At 58.4% G+C, this 26614-nt stretch overlaps 1 protein-coding gene across 1 annotated transcript; it reads right to left on the bottom strand.

Annotated features, from left to right (window-relative positions):
* Positions 1-20481: 20481 nt before the first annotated feature.
* Positions 20482-26333, bottom strand: TRAPPC3 (trafficking protein particle complex subunit 3). Its single transcript, XM_084274230.1, has 5 exons — positions 26254-26333; positions 23573-23670; positions 23263-23362; positions 22843-23025; positions 20482-22154 (listed from the first exon to the last, which is right to left on the bottom strand). Exons 1-5 carry the CDS (start codon positions 26293-26295, stop codon positions 22035-22037), a joined length of 543 nt encoding a protein of 180 aa, XP_084130356.1. The 5' UTR covers positions 26296-26333; the 3' UTR covers positions 20482-22034.
* Between the last annotated feature and the right edge of the window lie 281 nt (positions 26334-26614).

The following is a 26614-nucleotide window of genomic DNA, read 5'->3' as shown; positions in this document are numbered from 1 at the left end:
AAGTCGCCACGCAGGGGAAGCAACGTGCAGCTGAGCCCTGACCGGGACCGGAGAGCCTGGGGGAGCCAGTGGCATGGGGCATCACCCCTCACCTCACCTTGCTGCCCCTGTCCCACGGGACGGCAGCAGGACTGAGTTTCCAGCAGCACCCAGCCTCTCTCCCCAAAGCATCCTGGACAGAGAGCAATGGCAGGGGCACAGGCAACCCCTAGGTGTGAAGGAGAGAGCGGGTGCGAGTCAACAGCCCCCTCCATCTTTGTTAAGGCAGTTAATTTGCTTCTCTAATTAGCAGGTGACTGAGCGCATGGGGGAGCAGGGAAGCTCAGAGCCCAGTGCGTGCCCATCCAAACCAACAGGGAAGGGGCTGTGAGGGAGAAACGAGGGGAAGACAAATGCAATTCGGTGTCTCTTTATCCCTCCCCCTCCCGAACGATGAGATTTTATTGTCACAGACATTTTCTTTAGCACAGGGGAATGGAAACTCTGCTCCTTCCCAGGCTGTGGACAAGCTGAAATAGGAGAGAATGACAGAGGGAGTGTGTGAGGACAGGAAGGGACCGGCCCCGCGCGCCCTCGTCACCGGGGTTAATGCCTTTTGCAGGTGCCGCTGCCCAAATCCCCTTGATCCACCATCGCCCCGGCTCGCAAGGAGCCCGGCTGCTGCAGGGGCAGAGGGGAGACACGTGCACCCCAGGGCCCGCAGAGGGAGTTTTGTCGTTCACATCACAGATCCCAGGAGGAGACAGAACATTGGAACCAGGCGGTTTTATCTCAACCTTCACTGGAAGGGCTGCCAGCAGCCGAGCGCTCGGATGCACCACGCAGCGCCTGTGTCCCGTGATGGATCAGCTCTGAAAACAACACCCTGCTAATCTTCCTCCCCAACAGCCATAAAACTGTCTTTCCAGTTCCTTCGGAGAGGATTTACAGCAGCCCAAAGCATCCTGGAGCGGCTGGCAGAGGCAAGAGCCCCCCCACGGGTGCTGGCCCCACATCCTGGCAGCAGGGCGATGCCCCAGCACCTCTCAGCTCCCAGTCTGTCCACCTTATGTCACCCCAAACACTCCCCGGCAGACAGCCCACCCCCCTGAAGAAGGTCAGTGCCCCCAGGGCCATGCCTGACCACTGGAGACTCTCACCAGGGTCCCATCTGGGCTGCCCTGGGCAGCATCTCCCAAAAGGCCCAGGAGGTGAAGGGCTTTCTTAGCACTGGCACAGCAAAACCACCGCAGAGCGGACAATGGAAGGGCACCAGGAATGTGAAGTCTTCCTGCACCTCGTGCAAGGCAGGGATGCTCCAGCAGCCCCATCCCTTCACTGGGCTGGCGTGCAGCCCCTGTGGTGGGGGGCAGGTGGGACAAGGCTCTGCAGTTTTGGTCGCAGCCTTGGCAACCGCCCCACAAGCCATGAAACACCACAAGCAGCATCTTGCTCACTGGGACACGCCTGCTTTCCAGCCCCGGGGTCTTTCTGGGTGCACAACTCACAGGGGTCCAAACCCAAGTGGGGACAAGCACCCAGGGTCACCCCATGACCCCTGGGCACAGCCTGTGCCGGGCCCCTCCAGCTGCTGTGAAAGGACTGAGAAATGCTTTCAGCCCTGGGCAGTGGGAGTGAGAGGGCTGCCCCTGCGCTCCCCCCGCACCGCATCCGAGTGGGAAACCAAAAACCCCGACGCAAGGCGAGCTGTGCTGAGCCCCTGCCAAGAGCCACGGACAGAAATATCCTTGATTTCACCAAGGTGTGAATAACTTTTGACACTTCTAGGGCTTATTGCCTTAAAAAAAAAAAAAATCCCCCAGCAGTCCCCATTCACACTCCACAGGACTGTGTTTCATATGAATGGAATATATGAATCACTGTAAAGAATTTAAATACTTCCCCGTACAAAGAAAAGCTCCCTCCCTGCCTCGGCTCTTGCAGCCAGGCTCCAGCTGAAAACAAAAGGCATGGCAGCAGGCAGGGACAAATCCCCATCACCAAACCGCTGCTTCCACAGGGCAGCTCGGCTGCCATGGGACAAGACGGGGCTGTTGGTTCACACCAGGCAGTTGGGACAAAGCTGAGCATCCTCCACCACCCGCTTCAACACGTAACCAACTCCCCCCCCTCCGGCTACAGCGCTGGTGTTTTCCAAAACCCCAGCGAGCTCCTGACAGCTCCCAGGCTCACGTCTCCGTGTGCCGTTCACACTTCAGCTTAGCTCCCAGCCCTTAAAACCTCAGTTCTCAGATTGGAAGAAGCAAATAAAGCAAATCGCTCCTATTTTCCATCCCTCTGCCCAAACGCCGGAGCAATTGGCCGCCCTGCAGCCCCACAGGGAGAGGGGAGCAGGTCAGTGGAGCTGATGGAACCTGGGCGATTCTTCCTGCCCCGATGTTTTAGCAGATTGGGTTTGGGTGCTTCTTTCTCCCCCCCCCTCCCTTTCCCTGCACCCGGAGAACAGGGCAAAGAAGAGGAATGCAATTGGAAGCGCGGCGCAGCCTCGCTGGGTCTCCAGTGGTGATGGGTTCCCCTGGCATCCCTGCCTCAGCTCGGTGCAGCCCCAGCAGCATGAGGGAAGCCAAGATGGGGGGCTCCAGGCACCCTCTTTATGTTTGGTCCCTCAAAAAGGAGAGGCAGAAAACCCAAGCGTGGTGGGGGTCCACTCCGGGAACCCCTATCTCCCCTGCCCACCACGCCACTGCCCCTGCCTGGGGTGGGGTGGGGGCTCACACCCACTAGCCCCCACAGCCAGCAGTGCCCTGAATTCATAGGATGGGCTCTGAAAGGAGCAGCTTTGTTTCCCAGCGTTTCTCACAGACAGATCAAAACTGCATTTTTACAGGAGCAATGAAAAATCCCAGGAATTCACCGGCCTTATGATTTATTAAACATGTTCCTTAGAGCAAAGCTGCCCATTGATGAGAAAATATCTCGGGAAGGTTATTGCCTCGCCTGAGGCTACCGGTACAGGGGGGGATCTTTCCTGGCTTATTGGGAATGTTCAAAGCCGGGGAACCTGGTAGATGAGGAGCCAATTAACAGCAATGCTCTTTAAAAAAACACCCCAAAACCCCAATCCAAATAAAATAAGCACCTCATATTCCCCAAAGGTGTTTGTAGAAGGAGCCACCACAACCTGCCCTGATCCCACCGGTACCCGGGAACCCTTGGGTGCAGATGTTTGCAGCTGCAGGAGGGGATAACATCCCAGTGGGGCATCGAGCTGTGCCACTGTGGGCATCCCAAAGGTCACAGCACTTTCTCCCCCCCAGAAAAACCCCACCACTTTTGTTCCCACAGGCGTATTTTGTACCAGCAGAAAGAAAGGTCCGTGCGTTCCGACACGGCTCCGTCCGCCCGGTTCCCGAGCACGGCACAACCTCGGGCCGCGATTCATTGGGGAAGGCAGGAGAGTAAAGTGGGTCAAGGGGGGAGAAAAAGAAGGGGTGAGGAAAGGGAAGGAGGGAGGAATCAGGAGCAGCATGCAGGCTGGGACCTCGCTCGGAAGGAGACCCTCTGGAAGCACCCTCTGCACAGGGACCAGCAACGGCGGCCACCGGGACTCGTGATGGGGAAATACAGGAGGTTTTTCTCCCGGTCCGAGCCCGGCGCGACCCGCGGGGATACCCAGGTGAGCGGGGAGCAGCGCGGGGGGAGCAGCGGAGGAGCCGCGGGCGCGGCCAGCCCTTACCTCTGCGGAGCGCGGCTCGGGCGGGCACGGGCTGGAGCCGGCGGGGAGCGGGCGAGACGGGACGGGACGGGACGGGACGGGTCGGGACGGGACGGGCACCCCCGCCGCGGGGCGGAGCGGGCGGGAGGGTCGCTGCGGGGCGGAGCGGAGCGCTGCGGGGCGGTGCGGAGCCCAGCGGGGAGATGCGAAGCCGGGCTGGGCTGGGCTGGGCTGGGCTGGGCTGGGCCGGCTGCTGAGTTTTCTTCCTTTTCCCTCTTTTTTCTTTTAGGAAAACTTTTTTCCCTCACCTCCCCCCACCCCCACCTCTCCTCCCCGCCTCCTTCCCCCCGCCTCCTCCCGCCAGGTCGCAGCCCGGCAGCGCTTCTCCGTTCCTCCGTCGCAGGAGGGAGACTGCACGCAAAATAAATCAATAAAAGCAGCCCCCCCACCTTCCCCTCGCCCCCCGGCACGCACAAGGCACTCGGCCCCCTCCTCACCGGCCCCCGAGGTGGGTCCGCGGGCATGGCACACGCTGGCTCTGCCCTGGTGCAGGGATGCCCGGTGTCCTTGGGGATGCTGATACCAGCAATACCAGCCATAGTGGTGGGAAATTGCTTCCTTGGTCTGTGGGGCACCCAGAACTGCGTGCTGCCTGCCTCTGACACTGCCCCAGGATGGGCAGGTTGGGGTTCAACCCTCTGACCCCATTCTGGCCAGCCTGGCAGCCCAGGGCAGGAGTAGCTGGCTTCCATGCTCCCCCAAGCCCACCATCCATCATTCCCTTTGTAGGTGCAGGGCCAGTCCCAGCAGGAGGAGGTGCTCCCCCGCTTCCCTATGGCAGCAGGACTTCACCACACCAAAAATCCTGTGGCCCTGAGTGGAAAAGTAGGGAACTGGGGTGCGGGTGCAGCCAGGCCCTGCTGCCTCTTGGTCCGGCAGAGTTTCACATCACGAGAGTTACCCTGATCCTGGGGGAACAGGGTGCCTGCAGCCCCCACCTCCAGCATTCCCGTTCCGAGGTGGAGGAGCCCTGGCATCCCGCTGGGAGCCGCGTGCCAGGCACAACCGGGACAGTGCCAGAGCTGCCGCAGCTGCCGGGGTGCACAAGCTGGGGGGTGCCGGGCCCTGCTGTGCCCCAGGAGGCAGATTAGGGTTGCTCAGGCAACGAGCATGGAGAAAGCCTGTCTGGATGGAGACCGCCGGGGTGCACAAGGGTGTTTGTTTTCTGTATTAAGCGCCTGAGCAAGGCGGGGGTGGGGGGGCATCAGACGACTAATCCCTCCTCAATGCCTTCCCTCGGCGAGCGGCCGCCGCAGGGCCGGACCCTGCTCCCAGGAATGCTGATGTGCATCCCTGCCAAGGCGGATGGGGCTGGGGTCCTCTCCGTGCCCCAAGCAGGCAGGACTGGGGGGTCCACCCAGAGCTGGTCGCTCCCACAGGCCACATCCAGCTGCTTAGAGCAGCCCCAAGGTTGCTCATGGCTGTGGCTGCGCCCGGTGAGCCACGATGCACCATCAACTGTGGCTGGGGCACCGCAGCCCCAGCAGGATGGCTGCTGGCAGCCTCGTCCCACCCGCAGCACCCAGTGCCAGGGAACACGGGCACGAGGCAGAGCCGCAGAGGGGCCTCACCGGCACGGCATCTCCCACAGAAATGGACCAGCCTTGTTTAACCAGAGCTCTCACTGGCAAAGCATTTCCTCCGCACGCAGACTCATTAGCCAGCACAGACATTCCTCTGTCCCACAGAGCAAACTATGGGCTGCAGCCTCGCGCTGTGCCGGCATCGCCCGCCCGTCATCACCCCCACACCGTCTCTCTCCTCCGCAGCCCCCCCACACCTTCCCCTTCACCAGGACAGATCCTGGGGTGCAGCCATGCCACCCTGGCCATGTCACCCCTGGCCTCCATGCCCCAACTGGCCACCCACAGCTCCTTCCATCCCCCCCAGCTGTGCTGGGGCAGCAGAGCAGTCACTCCATGCTTAGTGGTGTCCCCATGGTGCCATCCCAAATGGTGCATGTGGGCACTGGGGATGGGCATGACGGTGACACATGACACAGACACAGCTGCTGGCAGTGCTGCCGCCCCATGTGTGGCTCATCCCCGGCCACAGCTTGTCCTGGGAAAGGCTCAGCCGTGTGCGGCGGCGCGGGGACGGGCACTGGCAGTGGCTGCTGAAGGTTCTCCCCGGCGGGAGAGGGAAGCTGGGCTTAGCGTGGGATTTAGTGGCTCTGCTGCTTCAACCTCTGGCAGCTCTGCGCCCGCCTGCCGTGCCAGGGCTCCATGGTGGCCCCAGCCTCCCAAGAGGGGGGAGAGGCGATGCCTTGAAGCCCAGCACTGAGCTCGGCTTGCCAGCAGCCCTAAGCCAGCCCCCAAAGGCACCATCACCTCAGCAGCACCGCAACCTGGGTGCATGGACACTGCTGCACCCAAGGGCTGCCCGTGGGGTCCCAGGTTCGTGCCACCCCCAGAAGAACAGTCCCAGCCATCCCGCTGCTCCGCACCAGACTAATGAGAGAGAGGGAGGAGAAATAATTCAATCTAGGGCTGAAATATGCCTTAACTTAATTTCGGTGGGTCACGGACGTAATCGAATCAGCCCCGTGCATTGGAATATCGTTTCCATGTTTCCACAAGACGAGTAATTGTCTGAAAACCAGCCCTTGGTGCTCGGGGCTGGGAAGGGGCTGGGGGCTGGGCTGGCAGCTGGGGGCTGGCAGCACTTCTGCTGAGCAGACCCCATCGTGCCCATGGTGGCCATGCGCTGCAGTATCCCTGCGGCAGGGGAGGCTGAGCCCTGACGGCTGCGTGTGCCAGGGCGCGTTGCCGTGCTCACTTGGCTGTGCCAAGGGCTGTGCCAGGGGCTTGGGGCACATCACCCCAGCTTTGCAGGTGGTGAGGAGCAGGTGAGAGGTGCCCCAAGGTGGGAGAAGGCCGGGGAGCGAGCAGCGGTGCCGGCACAGCGCGGGGCGAGACGCTGCTCCGTGTAGAGTGCGGTGCCAGATCCCAGCCTTCGGGAACATTCAGTGATGGATTAAATGCAATCTGACTACCACTGTGGGAGGTTGGAGAGAATTACTTCATACAAATGCACTTCGGAAAGTATTTAGAGTCAAATTTTCAAAAGCCCCTGAACGATTTAAGAGCCAAAATCCCATTTTCCAAAGTCACTTAAATGAGCAAGAAAAGATCAGCAAAGAAAACACACCGGCCAGCCGGGGCCTGGCGAGGAGCAGCTGCGGCGGCTGCGGGCGCAGCACCCCGGAGCGGCCGCTCCACCGGCGCGGCACGAGGTGCCGGTTCGAGCTGCCACTGCTGGGAGACGTGAGGATGCATCACCCCGAAAGCATCCCCTGTGTTTGTGTCCTGGGGGTTCAGCCCAGGCTGGGGAGCGGTCCCAGCTTGCAGGGGATGGCCCTGCCAGGCTTGGGGACGGCGCTTGGCTCTGCAGTGGTTATGGGGACACCGTGGCCACCGATGCCACCGCCGGCTCTGAGTACAGACCTCGGTGGGGCAGGAAGGGTCCCTGGGCTGTAGCGGGAGAAGGCAGGGCTGCAGCTGGGAACCGCATGGCTCCTTCCCTTACCCCACAACCGCTGCAGCCTCCTAAAAGCATCTCTAGTTCCCTGTTCAGCATCCTAATGAACCGCAAGGGCAGCTGGGACCCTCTGAGGCAGCAACCACGGAGACTCGACCCCCCCAAAGAGTAAATCCCAAAGCAATTAGCTTTGCAAGCTTCGGCCGGGCCGGTGGAGGTTCCACATTCCTCGGTGGCTATAAAGCTCTTTACTGGGATTGTTTCCCTGTGTAAGCCCTGCCCGGGGTACACATGGCCATGGCTCCAGCTCCCAGCGCCTTTGGTGCATGTCATAAAATCCCAAACCCCACTCTGGGCACGTTGACTTTGCTGGAGCTGAAAAGAAGCGGGGTTTATACGCTTCCCCCAATAGAAAGCATAAAGGATCTGAGACGGAATTCTTGCTCCAGGATCCTTTACAATTCCTGGAGGACATTTTTGGAAAGGGAAGGGTTGTATTTACTTTGGCAGCTGACTCGGCTCCTATATACATACGCATGGAAAAACTGCACTCACCTAACATTTCCACGGCTCCCTTTCTGCACAGAGCCGGCCCAGGTGGGAGCTGGCGGCCCCAAGACCTCTGTTTGGAAATGGCACGTTGAGCTGAAAGCCGCAGAGAAGGTTAAACCTCTCCCCAGGGCGGCCCCAGAGCCTGCTGGCCCTTCCCAGGCAAGTGCTTGCCCAGAGACGTGGCCAAGCGCTGAGCACAGTGATGGGTGAAACGCTGTTGCGCTTTAGGGGGAGAGGAGGAGGAAGAGGAGGAGGAAGAGGAGGAGGAAGAGGGCTGCTGGGCACCGCTGGTGGAGTGGGAGCAGAAGCAGGAGCAGGAGTGGATGATGTTCAGCCCCGTGCTGTCACGAGGGTCATGGGGAGAGGAGGGATGTGACCCCAGTGCCAGCAGCAGGGTGTCCCCAAGGTCTCGGCCGTGCCTTGAGCCACGTAGCCAGCCGGTGTGGGGCAGCACCTTGCTTGCCAGGGCGCTCAGGGTGGGAGCAAGGGGTGAGCTGACCCACATCACCAATAAACACAGCAAATGCAAACCAGACACACAAATGCTGCCGCGGGGTATTGCTTGAAATAGCTCAGCACGTGCCCAGGGATGCAGCACTCCCACAGACAGCATCAGTGGCTGCTCCTGTGCTGGCTGCTCCTGTCTCTCACCCACTGTGAGGGCAGCTGACAGCAACAGGGTGACCTGTGCTGGGGCAGGGAACTGGGGATGTTCCTGGGGAATAGACCACCCAACCCCCCAAGGCGGTTTTTGTCCTGAACACATCAATTCTCAGCTCCCTTCTGGGAGACTCACTGCAGCACTGTGTGGCTGCAGTCCCTGAGAGCAGCCTGGAGCCATGGCCCTCCCCATGGATGTACCCCCATGGGGTTCCTTGGCTGTCAGGGCATGTGGGGAGACAGCGAAACGCAGCTCCCCAGGGAATGGCAGCGTTTGTGGGTGTGGAACCACGTGGGAGCTGTGCTCCTCTCCTGGCCCCCCAGCTTCACCTCACCCAAAGCAGCTCCCTGAGACAGCAGCTCAGCGGGAGCACTGGAGGGGACTCAGCAGCCCCAGAGCTCAGCACATCTCAGCACAACGGGGCTGACACACGGGGAGCCAGACACCACCCCTGCAATGCCTCCTGCCTGGTGTACCCCAAATCCCCCTGGCTCCCCTGCTCTCTGGGCACCTCTTCCCACTCTGCCCCTCCAGCCTTTCCGTGGCCACACTGATTAATTCCCTGACAGTGGGGCAGGAATAAATCCACTCCTCAGCATGCTGTAAAGTCATCACGTGCTGGGGGCACACATTCCAGCCCACCATAAACACCCCTGGCTACCAGCCAGTAAATCTGCCTCCAAACAGAGTGCCTGGGACCCAGAGGCTGCTCCATCCTGGGGACATGCTGACCCCACAGCACCCATCCATCCCTACAGTGGGGGTGCTCAGGAGAGGACCTGTGGGCAGCAGACTCACCTTCCTCCCTGTTTGCATCCCTCCTCCCTGTGCCATCCCTGCAACCAGGGACTAGGGTGGGTGCTGCCATCTGTACGCTGCTCCCATGGGTGCTGGGAACCCATCCCCATGGGATGAGGCCAAGGTCTTACAACCCATCTGGGAGCTGCCCAGTGATCCGGTGACCTGCCCGGAATGCACAGCAGCGTGAGAGGAGGTTTGCTGCTCCTGGTGCTGTGCTGTGCTGTGCTGCTGAAACGTTTATGTAGTAAACTAGTTGTAAAAGAGGAAAAAAACCCCAGCCCCCGTTTTATTATCCAACAAACAGCTGCTGCTTCATTTTATGGGGGTCATTCTCTGCGGAGGTCCGGCCAACAAAGCAGAGGCACAAAGCCCAGGTCATGGTGGGCTCCAGGCTCCTGGTGAGCCCCTGGCTCAGCTCCCCCAGTCCCCAGCCACCCTGTAGCACTCAGGGCTGGGCACTCAGGGCTGGGCAGCCATGGCAGCAGGACATGGCCTGGGGAAGTGCACTTGTAGCTTTATGATTTTTATCAGCTGTGGCATTGTTGGGTCTGTCAGCAGGTCGCCCTGCTCAATGGGCGCTGGAGCGGGGCTACATCCTGCGGCACCCAGAGAGCCGGCGGCGAGGCCAGACAGTGCGTGAGCGGCTCGGAGGGCAGGGCAGGAGAGCAGGACCTGGCTGGTTCCCATCACATTCCCTGGCAGAGGGAACCAGGGCACAGCACAGCCTCCGGCTCCAAGAGGAAGCTGAGTGCCTGGGGAGGTGGCATCACCAGTGCCTGGGAAGGTGGCATTGCCGGTGCCCAGGGAGGTGACATCGCCACTGCCCAGGGTGGTGGCATCACCAGCGTCTGGGAAGGTGGCATTGCCAGTGCAAAGGAGGTGGCATCGCCACTGCCCAGATCCCCCAGGCAGGGCTGCAGGTGAGGAAGCCAGCCCAGTGTGCCAGGGTCTGGGGCTGCTGCAGCCCCCAGCACTGTACAGTACCCGTTTCCCCTTGGAGAGTTGCTGGGGGTCCCTGGGCATCACCAGGGAACAGGGTCACTGTGGGCAGGGTGAGCATCAGCAGGGACAGGCAACCATGGGGACATGTCAGCCCTCACCCCTGGTGCTCCCCTTCCTCCTCCTCCTCTCCATCTCTTGTGTCCCCTTTGCAGTGGGAACTGCGTGGGCACAGTTTGGGTACCCCTTGCCTGGGAGGGGGTGCAGGGGGCTGTGCCGCTGCCCCGGCGCCGCACCACGGCCAGCCCGAGAGCTCCCAGCAGCCCCAGCCCTCTATGAAATAATCTGTTATTTTAGTTGTAAACCAGTGAGTGGCCCCTTTCCAGGCAGCACAGGGGAAAAGCCAAACGAGCCCCACTCCTGTTAATGACTGAACCATTCAGTCAGCATGGGCAGGGACTGGCAGAGGAGCGGGCACCTGCCTCCTCCTCCTCCTCCTCCTCACCCCCTCGCCGCCCCAGCCAGGCTGCTGGGACCAGTACTTCCATCAGCACTGGGGTAATGTTTAATAACTGGGGCCGTTGCTTCTCTGAGCCACCCTTCTGTGGGGTGAGAGTGCTGGGGCTGTGTGTAACATGGGGCGAAGGAGCGGTGTGCCTGGGTGCTGAGGCTGGCTGGCACCTTTGCCATGCCCACCATGCCACATGGCTCAGCACACACTGGTACGGTGCTGCTCTGATCCAGCTGGCTGCTCTGGCTGCCTAAAATCAGGGGGAGGTCCTGGCACAGGGTGCCCAGAGAAGCTGGGGCTGCCCCTGGATCCCTGGCAGGGTTCAAAGCCGGGTTGGATGGGGCTTGGAGCACCCTGGGCTGGTGGGGGGGTGTCCCTGCCATGGCAGGGGTGGCACTGGGAGGGGGTGTGATGGCTCTTCCCACCCAAACCAGTGTGGGATTTGATGAAACTGTGTCCAGCTCTACTGGTGTGAGAGCAGCCAGCCTGAAGCCCAGTGCCATGGGGCCACAGTGCAGGACTGGCTGCTGCTGGGAATTCAGCAGGCACCCCTGGGGCTGGCAGCCCTCCCCAGGTGGGGGCTGTCTGCACTGCCCTATATAAGGGGCTGAAAGGCCAGCCCAGGGCTGGTTGTGTGGCTGGGAGTGGGCTGCTCTGTCTGGGTAAGGTGGGAGCATTGCTGCTGGGGTTGCTTCTTGGGATAGCAAGGCTTTTGTGATGGTGGCCTGGGCAGGAGCAGCCCCCTGGGTTCCCCCAGGCAGGGCTGGGCAGCCAGCTTGCTGGAAGACCCTCAGGGGCCTGTTTCCCTGCAAGGATCAGAGGCTGCAGCTTGTGCCTCAGCAGGAGCTGTGTGCATGGCTGGCTGGCCTGCTGCAGCCTGGGCCTGGCTGTATGTGTTGGGGGGTGGGTGGGAGGTGGCTGAGTGCAGCCTGCCAGGGCTGGGGTGGGGAGTGGGGTGCTGGCTGATGAAGCCCAGCTGCCTGGGGAGCAGCCAGGGTGGAGCTGGGACTGGAGTGGTCCTGGGAAGTGTTCAGGTGGAGACCACAGCTGGGCACTGGGCTGCAGAGGAGGATGAGTTGGCATGTGAGGGTCCCACCAAAGCCCAGCTCAGGGCAGGAGCTGAGCACCCAATAAATCTCAGTGCTGTCTGCCCACAGATATCCCAGTCCCAGCCATGCAGCACCCAGTTCCCAGCCCCAGGTGCTCTGCAGTGACCATCCTGAGTGTGAGCTTTGAGCAGGGCAGCTCAGTGACTGGTGTAGCTTGACTTTAATCCCAGCCCAAAGTCAACATGGAGACTTCTCTGCAGACACTTGGGGCCGGGTGGGGAAACTGTGCTGTAACAAAGGGTCTTTTCCTTGATCTGCTCTTAGGAAAACAAAGCTGCTGGCTTGGTTGGGTGTGGGCTGCAGCTTGCCCATGGCAGCTGGGGCTCAGCTACATGGGGCTGCTTGTGGGGGATGCACCTGGCTGAGCCTCACTCAGCGAATGGGGGTTGGAAATAACTCTGCTGATAGGGATGTAAAGCTCTTAAGAAACCAGAGGCCTGATGTATTCCTTTCCTTTTCCAGCGTGGACACTGGGACACAGCTGCTGCAGCCCTGCATGTACCCTGCAGACAGAGGTGGGTGCTGATGGTCTCTGTTTGCTTTGCTGGGAGGGGCTTGGGGGACTGGAGTAGCTGGAAACTTCGGGCTGGGCTCAGTCAGAACCTTGTGGGATGCAGGGATGGGTGAGTGGCTCTGTGGGATCCTGTGGGCAGGATCCAGCTGTGCCATGGGGTGCATGATGCTCAGATGTTTGAACCTCGGTGCTTGCCAGTGGAGGTGGCACTTGGTTGGTGTATCAGCATTGCTTTGTCTCCTCACTGGGGTAACCTCCTCCTGGCCAGGCTGTGTGGGAGCTGGGCCCTGTTTACCCTAGATGAGCTTCTAAGGGGATAAGAAGCCCTGGGAGCAGGGGGCTGGCCAGGAGCAGGGGCACTGCTGGGAGCAGAAATGGGTGTTGACAGCTTCTTAGAGTCTTCCCTGGCCCGGGGAATGAGGAGACCTGAAATGCCCCCTCCTGTCACTGAGCGGGAGCTCCAGGGGTGCAGCCCAGCCCTGCTTGGGGATCTTGACACACAGCACCTTGCCAGCAGAAACTGTGCTGGCTCCATGTGATGGGTACATAGAATCATGGAATCACAGACTGGTCTGGGTTGGAAGGGACCCCAAGGATCACAGAGCTCCAACCCCCTGCCACAGGCAGGGACACCAACCTCCAGGCCTGGAGCTACACAAGGTTGCCCAGGGCCCCATCCAACCTGGCCTTGAACACCCCCAGGGATGGGGCACCCACCCCCTCTCTGGGCAGCCTGTTCCAGCCCCTCACCACTCTCTCTGGAAAGATCTTCCCCCTAATATCTCCTCTAACCCTTCCCTGCTTCAGCTTTAGCACAGCAAGAGCCCAGCAGAGCGTTCCCTTGGGCTCACCCCATGGCAGCTCAGCCACTGCTCCCGGAGTGCTGAGCGCTCCCGGGTTGTGCAGGGACCCCTCCCTCCTTCCCTCCCTCCCTCCCTCCCTCCCTCCCCACTGTCAGGTCTTTAGACTCGAGTCCTCAAAAATGCAAAACATGCAATGGGAATCAAGGTTGGCCTGAAGTTTTTTTTTTCTCTTGCTCTCTTAGCAATTGCTGCAGTGCTGCTGTAAGTACATCCAGATGGCTGCAGACCACACAGGCAGCGCGTGCTGCCAGCACCCTCACCTCCGGGCCACCCGCTCCCACCTGGCCTGGGATGCTCAGGGACCTTTGGGACCTCTGGGTCACGCCAAGGGGTGGCACATGAGCACGTGGCAGGTTGAACCGTGTCGTTAGGGTTAATGGTAGCTGAAGGGTGATGTATGTGTCCCCCCCACCCCCAGGACTGGTGGCTTGTCACGTGGCTCCAAGGGATGCCATCACCCTGGTTTGTACTGGGGGGAGCAAGGATGCAACCTTGAGTAAAGCTCTGCTAAACAATAAAACAGGGAGCTGAGCACCATGGAGCCAAAACTACCAGTCAGCTGCTGAGGAGTGATGCTAAACTGTGTCTCAAAACCACTGGCTCTGTCCCCTGGGCTCCCAGTGTGACCTGTCATGGGCTGTGAGGGGCTCCTTGTACAGCGAGTCACTGCCTGGCTCTGTGACCCACTTTGCTTTTTACTTGGCCTGAGTATTGCTGAAACCCCAGATGGGAAGGGAATCAGTGTGATTTATCCTAGGTTAGCTGCTGTGCCTTGGAGACCTGGGGCAGCAATGATGTGGGCTGGTTTTGGTGCTCTTACTTCATCCTAGAGCTGGGAGGGAGTGATGGAGGTGATGGCTGCCCCCAGCAGTGTGTTCCCAGGGGGCTGTTGGACACCCTGGCCCCAGGATGCTCCTGAGGGGTGCCCAGTTCCTGCCCATGGCACTTTGCTTCCCACCCAGGGCAGTGGAATGTGGCACAATGGAGTTGTGCTCAGTGCCCCATTGCCCATCCTCCCCTCCTCATCCCAGGGAACTGAGGGGCAAGTGATGCTAAACCAGCAGAGAGGCTTGTTTTAACCCACTGCTCGCTGTACTGCTGCTCAGAGCCATGGGTGGGAGCGTGGGGATGCTGGTGAGGGGGCAAGGGAGGGCTGAGGGTCCCTCCTGCCCATGTGGGTTCCTGCAGAGCACCTGGGTGTTGCTGGGTCTGACTCCTGATCTCACTCCTCACAGGAGTAGGAGTGTGCTTACCTGAAACTTGCTCCTCAGGGAACAAACCCGTGGTGGCTTCTGTTGAAAAGCAAGAGCATTTCTAGGGAGAGCAGAGTTTCCTTTTCAGAAAGCCAGTTCCCATTAAGTGAAACATGTTTTGACCAAAAACTGACGCCCAGTTCTCTTCTCTGTGGTCTAGCCAAGAGCAGAAGATAGTGCTGGTGGTATGAGGCGGGTTCCTTGCTCAGCTCTGCTCCCTCCCAGCAGCAGACATACTGACCAGGGTCCTCCCCATGCAAAGGGGGGTGAGGGGCTGCCCCCACCCACCAGCGAGCATCACCCTAAAGTCACAGCTGCTGGCGTGGGGCTCATGTGATAACCTTGGGAAGGATGCTCCTGGCACCCGGTGTGTTCTTCCTGCTCCTTTCCCATCACTCCCAGGAAGGTGCTGGTCCTGTCCCTGCTCCCCAACTCACCTCTGCTCTCGAGTACCCGTGGGCTGTGTGCTCCCTCCCCTCTGCTGCCCACCAAACCGAGGAAGTCGCAACCACAGAGCTCTTGAAAGCATTTTTTTGGTGGAGACCACCGGTACTGAGAGATTAAAATTGCTGTTGTTTCTTCCATTACTCAGCTTTCCTGAATTATGGGGTGTAATACTCAGGGAGTGGGAATAATTAGGGGAGAACAATGGCAGGCTTGAAGGCTTAAATATGCCTGTGTGGTACTCCCAGCCAGTCCAGCCTGCTGTCACATTTCTCTAGGCCTCCATTTTCCACAGCCCGTGCCAAGCCTTTCTCACTATGGTACCCACTCCTCGGCTTCCTCATTCCTCAGGCTCTGCTCCCTGGCCCCACTGCCCCAGTTAACGCTCTGCTCCCCGGCTCCAAACCAGCCAGCACCCATGGCACAGCTCCCTGCACCCTGTCCGGGGATGCTGGAGTGTGAGGGATGCGGGAGGATGCTGGAGCCTGGGGTAAGGTGATGTGGGAATGTGAGGTAGGGGGATGCTGGAGCCCAGGGCAGCCCCCATTGCCCTTTATTCCCTCTGGGCTCCTCTGCAGTGGGCAGGCAGAAGTCTTGCTGTGGGTAGTTTTGGTGTTTCATGCTCAAGGAAGCCGCTGGGTTTCTCCCCTCTGCAGGGGACACCCCTCCAGCTCCGCGGTTGCGTCTTGCTCAAGTGCCTTCCCAGCACCGACTCACCACTGAGACCTGGGGGAGCAGTAACAGCAGTGCCCGGGGAGCTTGGGCAAGAGGCTGTGATGCCAACACCAGCCCTGGGGCGGGACGCTGGCTCCAGCTGGGGCACGGGGTGGCTGCTGTGGGGAGCTCCCTGCCCACCGTGTGATGGGGGATGTGGAGCCACAGCCTGAGGCAGAGCCAGCCCCGTGCCCGGCAACGTCTCTCCAAGTTCTTGGATGTCAGCACCAGCACTAATTAAAACAAAATCAATATTTTTTTTCTTTGCTGGAAAAGGAGACATTGTTCTGGCAAACGCTTTCCCCAAATAAGCTCCCATGCCTCAGCTGGCTGCGCGTGACGGGCAGGGAGAAGCCAACGGGCTGCTGGGGCTGAGATGAAAGGTCTGGGGCTCTGCATCGTTTGGGGAGGGGTTTGGGTTTAAATTTTCAATTCATTTTTGCTCCTCTCGAACTTAACTGCTTGGAAACCTCAGATGCAGCCTGTTCCTGGCCATCCAAGGCCTGGTCCTGCTCATGGCTCACCGTGGTGGGGATGGGATGGGTTCAGGCAGGGGTTGTGTTGTGGGCAGCCATCTGTGCTGCTGGTGTAGGGGCTGGCACCCGGTGCTTTAAAATCAGCCCCTAAACCCACCATCTCTGTGCTCTTCAGGGCTCTGGGAAAATCAGCCCAGGGGCTGGGCTGCCTGCAGTGAGGAGGAAAACTCCATCAGCGGGTTCGTCAGCCCAGGTCGGCCCAAGCGCCCCGGGGATGGGCTGAGAACAGCTTCTGCCCTGGGATGGGTTAGGAGTGCTTTGGAAACCAGCTTTGCCGTGGCTCGGGAACACAGAGGGCTGGTTTCAGCAGTTCCCTTCCTCGGAAGCCACAATTAAAAATATTTTAAAAGAAAACAAACACTTCTCATCAAAATGCCTGTCTCTCCCCAGCCTGCAGCTCCAGGCCCCAGTCCAGGCCAGGGCTGCTCGGCACCAGCCGTGTCCCAAACTGCCTCTGGTGCATCGACCCGAGCTGGGCTCCCAGAGTTCTGCTTGTGTTTGGGAAGTGGCCCTTAGAAATTGTGCAGGGAGTCGGAAGGGCTGGTGCTCCCCTGCTCTCCCTGGGGTCTCTGTTTCTGGGCTGGCACTGAGCTTATGGCTTCAGTGTTTGCTATAGGGGCTCTATCCCATCCTGCAGGCACTCCTGTGTGATTTTTTGGATAGATCCCAGCCCACCCCACCCACCCAGGGCATCGTGCTCCCTGTGCCATATCCTGCACATCATGCACCCCTGGGCAGCAGAGAGCAGCTCCTGGAGGGGAGCAGGACTGGTGCTGGTGGGATGAGAGATGCTGTGGGTTTGATCATCAGGGTTTAGTTGTGTGGAGAAGCAGGGTGAGAGGCAGGGAGAGAGGCAGAAGGCTGGTCGTTGGCTGGCTGCCTGATGGGAATAGTGGGGGTGGGTGGACCATCCTGCAGCCAGGAGAGCACTGGTGTCCTTGGGAGGTGTGGGGCCAGGGGCAGCGATGTGACTGATGCCAGGCCTTTCCCCTGTGACCGTCACCCAGAGCCACCCCTTCCCATCACAGCTTGGCACGAGCTGCTGCTGTGTGTGGAAAGGAAACACCATGTGGTGCCTCGGGAGCTCGGAGGAGCTGGACTGGGTGCAAGGGAAAAAGGGGGATGCTGAGAAGAAGGGGGTCCTGTGTGGGGTCCCTGCCCCAGACACCCCTATGCCCGGGACTGGGGATGTTTCTCACTGCTCTTCCGTTCTCCCAGCACTTGAACAGATGCCTTGGCTGTAGCGTTCGCTTTCAAAGGGCTGGATCGGCTCTGCGGCCAGGCAGAGCGTGGGAGGAGGGTGCCTGTCCTGCTTAGGAAACACAAAACAATTAAAGAGGAACAATGGAGCTTCCTTCCCTTCACCCCAAATACCAAATGCCACCGAAACGTGGCAGAGCTCCGAGCGGCGCTGCTGGGGCAGTTCCCATGTCCCTGGCTCTGAGGGGAGGTGCAGGAACTTCCTCCTCAGCCCTGGCAAGGGATGCTGGGGGAGGGTGGGTGCCAAGGAGCGTCGCCAAAGGGCCGCCCTGACCGATGCTTCTGCCAGTGGGCATCCTCAGCTTTGGAAACTGTGTGTTGGGCCAGGGCAGTGGTTTTGCAGCACGGTTGTGCCTTGGGGAAGGGTTTTGCAAGCGAGGGATTGGCTGAATGTGCTTTGCAGCTGGCACAGGGTCCCGGGAAGCTTTATAAAAGCATCCATGTACCCGAACTTGGCAGATTGTTACGAGGCAGAGAACACTTTCATTTGGTACCCACTTGGTGCCAAGCACAGGGACATGCTTGGCTGGATTGGTCAAAACTGGGAGTCCTGGGATGGGGATGGAGCCATGTCCCAGCTGGAGCCTGTGTCCCGAGCATCCTCTTGTCTGGTGCTGCTGGGAGCCAACAGTTTTTCGATGTATAGCTGCTGCAGGCACTCGGGGATGCAGGGCTGGAGCACCCTGAGGGGATGTGGGGGAGCATCCTGGCTGTGTGGGGCTCGAGGGGGCTGTTTGTTGAGCTGTGAGCTGATGGTGCCAGCCCGTCCCTGCTGGCACTGCCCCCACCTTGGCTGCTCAGGGCTGCCGGCACCGTGCCAGCCCCGTCGAGGAGCTGCTGTCCCCGGCACACAAGCTTTTGAGGGTGAAACATCCTTTGCCATGGCCCCAGTGAGTGCCTGGCACCCCGGCCAAGCACATCTGGCTGAAAGCTGTGGGAGCTGCCCCGGCAATGAGGACACCAGCCCGGAAATGCTTCTCTCCCAGAGAGATTCCCCTGTGCTGTCCAGGCTCCTCTCCCAGCACCATCCCTGCCCTGTCAGGGGGTGCTGAGCCGTGGGGCTCACAGTGGGATGGTGCCCAGGGCCGTGGCCCAGCCCTGGTTTAGGTGGCAGGAACAGGGCTGGGAGCTCCCCTTCCCACCAGTGCTCAGAGAAGGGATGCAGGCCAGCAGGAGGGTGGGATGAGGATGCTGTCAGCACAGGCCAGCGCGAGGCAGCGTGGCTGCATGCACAGTCGGGCTCGCCGTCAGCTCCACTGCAGCTGAAATACCCTGTGGCCTCACGGTCAGAGCAGCCCAGCAGCAGCGCAGGCAGCACGGCTGGGGGTGAGCTGGGAGTGGGAGCGACTGGGATTTACACCCGCATGCTGTGTCCTCATAAGCCCTGCATGGGATGGGAGTCCAGCTCCCCGCAGTGGGACACACTGGGACACGCTCTGGCTCAGCGCTGCCTAAATCTCGCTCACCCGTGGGAGGAAACGGAGCTTGGGGGAGGCAAAGGCTGGAAAAGCTGCTTCTGCCCTCTGTGGGCACTGCTGCAAATAGGGCTCCCACAGCTCATCCCTCTGGGAGCCCTGGCTTGGGATGCTACTGGTCTGGGCAACACAGGGTGGGCAGAGGTGAGGGCAGGAGGCTCACTCCATGCACTGCCATCCACTGAGGTCCTGCAGCATCCCTCTCCGGCAGCGCTCCCACCCCGTATCCCACATTCTCCCCCTCCCTCCCTCTCTTCCCCTCAACTTGTTGCTATTGTCATCTCTAATATCACACAGAGATATGAAAGGCTGAAAGTCGCCTCTTTTCCTGCCAGGTTAAATCGCTCACCAGGAATGTCTATTATTCCCACAAGTCAACTTTCCCCTTCGTGGTATGTGTCCAGGGGTCAGGCCTGGCACCACATGAAAGCAAAGGGTATTCAATAACCTAGAGCCGTGGAAAGGCTTTAGTCCAACTCCAACCATGTTCGGGGTTTTATTGATGCAGCATGCCTTTCCCCATTTGTTTCCTATAAACAGCACATGGGAGTATTTAGGAGGTTTCAAACGGGGCTCTTTGCGTATTCTCCCTCGTCTAGGACGAGCTGCTCAGTAGTAGACAGTTTTAATTTACTTAATGCAATTTTTGCTTTTTGTTCTTCCAGAGGCTCTGGGCTGGTTTTAACCCAGTCGCCCCAGTAAATTACTGCACAAGTCTGTAATTCCCAGGGGGAGCTGCAGCAGGAGCCCAGGACCTGCTCCCCATTGGGGGTGAGGGTGTTGCTTTGCTCACTGAAGGAGGGGAGAGGCCCCTCCTTTTAGCTGCACGTTGGCAAGGAGGATGTGGGGCCATCCCTCCTCCTGGGATGTAATTCTGGGGGGCAGTGGCAGTGCCCTGTAAGGCTGTTTCAGGATGGGGGGTGCTGTTTGGGGCTGCTCTGGCTGGCAAAGCCTGGCTTTTGTCACCAGCTGGGCAGGCAGCATGACACTCGCCAGCTCCTGCCAGTGAAGCCACTTCGTTACCAAAGCTGTGGGATCCTTGTCCTCGGGGCTGGCAGCACCTGGGTACACCCCAGGGGTGAAGCCCACCGGGTCTCCTCCATACCACAGGCTCCTGGGGGGAGCATTTGCACCCTTTGTACAAGCAAAGGAGGCACAAAGCTGCTCCTGCAGTGCCAGCAATTCCCATGTAGCAGCACATGGCTGGGGGTGGCTGCGGCGCAGCCCCCAGCTGAGCTGCCATGGGGCAGGGTGAGGGGAACACAGATGCCTCCCCAGGTGATTTTTTGGCCACTATCAATGACCACAAATCACTTGTCTCAGCTCCCTCCTCAGCAGCCTCGGGCCAGCCATAGCCAGGCCCTGTGAACACACACAGGGGTATTGCCGGGGCAGGGAAAGGCCAGTTCGCAAACAAGCAAACATTGACTGTCTGGTTTCCCAGCGCTGCCCATCGGCCCCTGAGGCCCATCCCTGGCCACAATCCCTCTGTGTGCACTGAATATTGGGCAGGTTCCCTTGGGGCAGCAGCTTTCACAGGCGCTGGCAGCCAGACATTCCTGGTCCGGCGGTGCTGTCACCCTGCCAGCGGCAGGGCGGGGAGCCCACGCTGCTCCACACCAGCATCACCAACAGCAAGAGGAAACCAAAGAGGTGACACCAGGATCCTTTTAATGAGATTGCTTTTAAGTCACAGCCTTAAAACGACTTGCAGTGCTCAACAATGAGAAACAATGGGTCTTTTCTATCTCTGCAACACAGCTGTGTGCCACCTCCACCTCCAAACCCCCCCCCAGCCACTGCTGCTCCTCGATGTGGGTCTCCAGCTGCTTTTACAGTGACTCTCTGCTCTTTTACAGGACACATGGGCACCCAAACCCACTCCTTTGGGAAAACAGGACGGGGCAAGCCAGTCCAGATGACCCAGTGTTCATCCAGAGAGCCTAAACCAACAGCAGCACCAGCAGCAGGTTCCCCTCCCTCACCTTACACTCAGGCATAACCCTACAAAGGTATCTGAGCCACCAGCCCCTGTGGAAGGTAAGAGCCATTGGCTGTCAGCTCCCAATTACCTCTGCAGCTCTGTGCCTTCATGCTATGCAAAGTGATTTGAGAACTGAATGCCTGACTGCACTTTCTGGCAGAATAATGTGATTTTTTTCCAATATCTTGCCTTTTTTTTTGGAGCTCTAAGGCTACTTGGTGTGTTTCTTTCATAGAGCAGCAGGTGCTACAGGCTGCTGGAGCTCACCGATTCAAGTAACACGGGAAATCCTGTCCCAGCCTAAACATCTGTGAGGATACAGCCAGCACCACCTCCTCACCAGGCAGTGTTTATACACTGTAACAGGAGAACAGGCTCTGCCTGCTGGAAGGGGCATTAATACCTCCCCATCCGAGTGGGGTTTCATTCCGTGGACTTGCCACGCAGCTGTACGTGCTGCAGAACCCAGATGGCATTTTAGCCACCTTCACTTTTCTCCCATAAAGTATTTATTGCTGCTTCACTGGAATTTAATGGTCCTCCCATTCCAAGAGGGGAGTCATGAGATGCAGGGGAAGAGACACTGCAGGAAGACCCAGGCCACACCAACCTCCTCAATCTGCTGCTGCCGTTCTCCCCCAAAAGGAGCTGCCCTGACTGGGTACCAGCACTCAAACAGCTCCTCCAAGACACCCCTTTTATCAAGCTTGACTTTTACTAGTACTTTCTGAATCAAATGCAGGAAGCCAGTTTGCTCTACAGACATACTATGAGCTTATCTCCTAATGAATTTTACACCCCTCATTGTAAGGACAGCATCAATCAGTGAGCACTCAGAGCTTGGTCACCAATCCTGGTAATTAAACATGGATTCAGAGTTGGACAGGCTGGAGCTCTTCTGGAGTTGGAGCAGTAGTTCTTGCACAACCAAACATGACAAATTAGAAACTGAGTGTAGAAAGAGTCCCCAGGGGAATACGAAGAGAGACATCATCACCTTAGGAAAAAGCTTCAGGAAGAACCCGTGAAATGAACAGCAACCAAACAAGTGTCTTCTACAGGAGATGGAGGGAACAGTAGAAGAATATAATTACATCTGAAACAGTTAGTGAGTCAGTCTGGATGTACAGGGAGGGGGCACGAGATGCCTACGGATCTGTGATGAAAGCTAATGGCCAAACCAGCTGGTCCCCTCCAGCCCCAAAGGGAGACGGGGCTGCTGCTCACTCTTCCCCAGCTGGAAGATTGTCTTCAATCCTCCTGATGAACTTCATCCTTATTTCTGTGACGCTGTCACCCTTCAGAGTGTCCTGGACAAATTTTACATCTACAGCCATCTGAACCTAGGCAGTGGAAGAGGAGAAAGAAGAGCTGTTAATTATCTCCCTTTCCATAGCAGCTTCTCCAGGAACTCTCTGACTGTGAAGCACCAGCTCAAGGACCCTGAGGGACCAGCAGAGCTCTATGGAAGCACTCCATAGCTTTCATACTCACACCCTCCTTGTACTTTGAGGAGTACATGGTGGGCAGTGGGCACCTCACCTCATCAGAAGTGCCTCCTACAGCGTACCCAGGACTCCCTGCAGAGACCAGAGCCCAATCAACCCTACTGCTTGGGGCTGTACGTCCTGCTGCTCCACCTATGTTCCTCCAAAAATTTCAGCTAAGGAAGATAAGCCTAAATACAGACCCCTAAATTTGAAACACAGCTGTTCTCTTGTTCCAGCCACTTCCCAGTGAGGCCTCAGAGCAGTTACAAAGTGAAGAATTTGAAGCTTTCTAAAAATTCAAGGAGATAATAGAGCCTGTACTTGGGTCATAACACAAAGGGGCTTGGCCAGCACCTCTGGGACCCATGGCCACCAAATGCAGTGGCAGCTGAGCGCTCCTGTGGTCCTGCTCTTCTCCTGGGAACGAATCTCAAGCCCAAAGCAAACACAGAAGTCACGAGCACAGACCAGACATTAATGTATCTGCTGATATCTTGGTTATTCATACACCTGCCCCACTGGAAGAGAGATGCTGGCTCACCATTTCCAGGGCACCTCGCAGCACTCCACACAACAGGTTGGAATAGATGAGGGAGGAGTGGTTGTCAGGGAGCTCCACAAAGTCCACCAAGGGGTTGTTTTCCAAGATCAGGGAGAACTCATCACCTCCAGGACTCCAGTTGGTGATGCTGGGAGTGATGCCCAGGTACATTTTAAATGCAATCTGTTACATTAAACAAGAGTTTGGATGAGAACACATCCTACAAAGCAACAGCACAGCTCTGATCTCTGTAAAATCACTGAGGAGCTCTGAAAGCACCACGCTCTTCTCCCAATTCCCACCAGTCAGCAGCAGGCAGGGATCTAATTCTCTCTTTTTCCTCCCCAAAAACCTCAGTCAAACTCCCTGTGAGTAGCAAACACACGGTCCTCACATGCAAAACCCTGCTCTAATGATTACCTTTGCAATAACATCAGCAGTTTCACGGAAATCATGGCATCTTCCAACATTGGACCGGGCCAGGAAGTCTTCAATTAGCCGAACACCTATGTTGTAACCCCTGTGAAGGTACCAGAGAGCATCTCCTTTAGAAAGACAGCCCACACTTACATCAGAACACAGTGGGAAGGTCCGAAATGGAACCTGAGGAATACCAGCATTAAATGAAATTCAGCCTGCCAGGCTTTCATTCTCAGCACAGCACAGGAAGATGTGGCTGCTGTGACCCCCCTGAGCTCCTGGGGGGCTCCGTGGCAGCATTTCCACTTACATTTTGTCAAGCTGCTTGTTGACATCCTCGTCGTTCTCGTAGTCCTTGCACAGCTGGGTGACCAGAGCCCCGTACGTCAGCGTGAAGAGCTCAGAGTTCTAAACAGAGGCAAAAGGAATTTAGCACAAGCCCAAGAGAAACCTGACTGAGCACTGTCTGCTTGTGTGCCCAGCGCTGCTTCCGTTGGCCTGGAGAGAGGGAAGAGAAACCTGCTGTCTCAAAGGAATTTGGAGATCCCAGTTCATGTTTTGGCCAGGCAACTTCAGTCTCCTTGGACTTTCTTTTCTCTCCCTCTCTCCACACACACACACACAGCACTGCCCATCGAATCTGACCAAGCCAGGAGGCTGCTCACACTCTGTAGCCATTCTCAGAACTCATCAGCCACCAGTTAGCTCCTCTCTGCTTTACAGACTGCATCCCCAGGTAACTGGAACGATACCTCTGGGTCATTCCTCATGCTGCTGACCACCTCCTGGATGGCTAAATGTGCAGCTGCCAGGGACTTGAATTTATTTCCACCACTGACCTAGAGATCCAAACTCTACTAACAAAAAAAACCCCAAGACTCATCTACTCCCTAGAATGTTACCTAGGCACATAATTTGCTTCAGACATCACAATCAGCTCCTCAGACCCAGAAGAGGAACAGCAAGGACAACTTCAGGTCTGCTCAACAGATCTGGGGTGTGCACATCTGCTTTCTGTGCCTGCCCAGGGTCAGAGTTCCTCAGGCTTTCCTCACAGAGTCACCAGATTTGCAGAAAACGCCAAGGGAAGAGACATCCTCCTTGGCTGCAAACCAACAAGCTACAGTAGGCTTTAGCTTCCCACAGAACCTGAAGGAAGTGTTTTCAGGAACAAATCAACCATCCTCATTTATTTCTGCTTTTGGTTTTAGCATTCAGAAACATTACAGAGAGTCTAATCTGGGATTAAAAGCCTCTCACCTACCATGAGATGCACAGATGCAGAAGGTGAAATGAATGGCAAATACCAATACTACAGAATGAAAGCAGCAGGCAGGCAGAAAGGGAGGGAAAAGAGACAACAGAGTTAAGTGACAACACCGATCACGCTTCATCCTGAAAGAGCTTACACGAAGCCAAGACAAAGGCAAGGAGGAATCACTCCCAAACAGCAACATTCCACAGATGAAAACAGGGAATTCCACCTTGTCACTGTAATTAAACAGCTCCCAAAAGGCTTTAAGCATGTGAAATGAACCAGTCAGGCTCCTTGTACTTATAAGATCTAAAGAACCAAGACATTCTTTGGGTGGTTTGTTTTTTTTTCTTGGAAGGTTAAAGGCTGGGCAAGTTCACACCAAAGGACAAGGCAGAAGCCTCCTGTAGCTCAACCAGCAGAGCTGAGTTTAACATGCAAGAAAGGTTACGCTATTTTTAAGGAGTTCAGTAACATTAGTAACAGCAGGGCTTGGCAGCTGGAGGGAGCAGGGGCTGAATGGATGGAGGGAATCCAGCTGTTACCAGTCCAAGATGTCACTGACTGTGTAAAGCCATCACCTACCACAGTGAGTCCCTGCAGCGCTGGTCAGTTACTGCCAGGCAACGCTGCTGTTCAGGTAGCTTTGAAGTGTTATAATCAGGCAGATTTCTTGATTCATATTTGTAAAGAAACTCTCTTAATTTTCAGCCCATCTAATGGAACCAAAGTGCCTAATGCTTCTGCCACTAGTCCTGTTTTGCACTGTAGGCTCATGTGGAGTCTTGGCTGTATGTAATGGCTACGAAAGTGTCAGAATCCTGCTCAAGCACCACCAACTCCTCATGTATAAATTGGTTTATTTAAGGAGTCGAATCCCTAGAAGGGAATCACTCATGGTGCAGAGCAGGCAGCTGCCTCTAGCCTCTGCCGAGCTAGAACCAGCCCGTCAGCATGGCCAAGGAGGGTGAAAAACCGTTTCCTAGCTATTACTTGCTTTCAGAGACTGTCATTTTACCAAAACCTCATTAACTCGCTCTGTTCTGACCCAGGCTCGGGTCTCAGCTCTGCAGTTGTGCTCTCTGCTCCTCACGTCTCGGTTCAGCGGGACTGGTAACGTGGAGCCGGGTTAGAGAGGAGGGAGGAGAGGAGCGCTGGCCCCCTGACGTTACGGTTTCCACAACCAGAAGCGGCCCGTTCCCGAGCCCAACAGGCAGCTGCTGCCCGCCGGCCCCGCAGCACCGGGCACCCGCTGCCCCGCGCTGCCGGTGCCAGGAGCTCCCGGAAGGAACCGCTGCTGGTACCGGACGCTTTGGGAGGAGCCCAATGAAAAGGTTGAGGCGGGTTCCTGAGCTCCCGCACCCCGGAACGCGCCGCGCCCCCCGCTCCGCCCCGCTGACCCCGGGCCCAGCGGGTGCGGCCCAGCAGCGGAGCGGCCGCCACCCGCCCTGCAGCCGCCCGCGGGCGACGTGGGAGGTGCCGGCCGAGGGGCAGGTCCCGCCGAGCTCACCCCGCGCACCCAGGAGGGCGGCCAGCCAGCCGAGGCAAGAGCCGGACGCTGCCGCCGGGCCCCACCGGCCGGGCCTCCCACAGCATCCCCCGCCCCGGGCCGCTCCCTGCGATCGCCCCGCGGCCGGGCCCGCCCCGCCCCGGGCCCGTCAAGCCTGGCTCGGCGGGCGGGCGGGCGGCGCAGGGGCCCTCCGGGGTCCGCCCGGCCCCGCAGGCCCCGCCGTTACCATTTTCTTGCTCTCGGTGCCGCGGCCGGCCTGGCGCGACATCCTGCCCGGCCCGTTGCGTCCCCGGCCCGGCCCGGCCTGACCCGGCTACCTCCTGCACCGCGCCGCGGGGAACGACGGGATTCGTAGTCCGCACCGCGCCGCCGGCTCCGCCGCGCCCACGTCGGTGGACTACAAATCCCAGAGCGCACCGCGGCTGGAATGAACGCATGCGCGCAGACGGGGCGGTGCCGCTTCCCGGCGGGTAATGCCAGACGTAACGGGGAGGTGGCTGCAAATCCCGGCGTGCGGAGGGGGTCACCTGACCGGCGCGGCGGCGGGCGTGCACCGCCAGGGGGCGCTTTCGCCCGCCGGACCCGTC

This window comes from Gallinula chloropus (assembly GCF_964237585.1).
Source record: "Gallinula chloropus genome assembly, chromosome: 22".
In the NCBI taxonomy this organism is placed as follows: Eukaryota; Metazoa; Chordata; class Aves; order Gruiformes; family Rallidae; genus Gallinula; species Gallinula chloropus.
This window is presented reverse-complemented; position numbering and strand designations above follow the sequence as displayed.

Bases quoted from the DNA above. Each gene is read 5' to 3' on its own strand.
- TRAPPC3 (XM_084274230.1), bottom strand. From the start codon at position 26,295: ATGTCGCGCCAGGCCGGCCGCGGCACCGAGAGCAAGAAAATG. The intron at 23,026-23,262 runs GTAATCATTAGA...TTAATGTAACAG, and splicing joins CTGCTGATGTTATTGCAAAG to ATTGCATTTAAAATGTACCT. The intron at 22,155-22,842 runs GTGAGCCAGCAT...TCCACTGCCTAG, and splicing joins TGCGAGGTGCCCTGGAAATG to GTTCAGATGGCTGTAGATGT.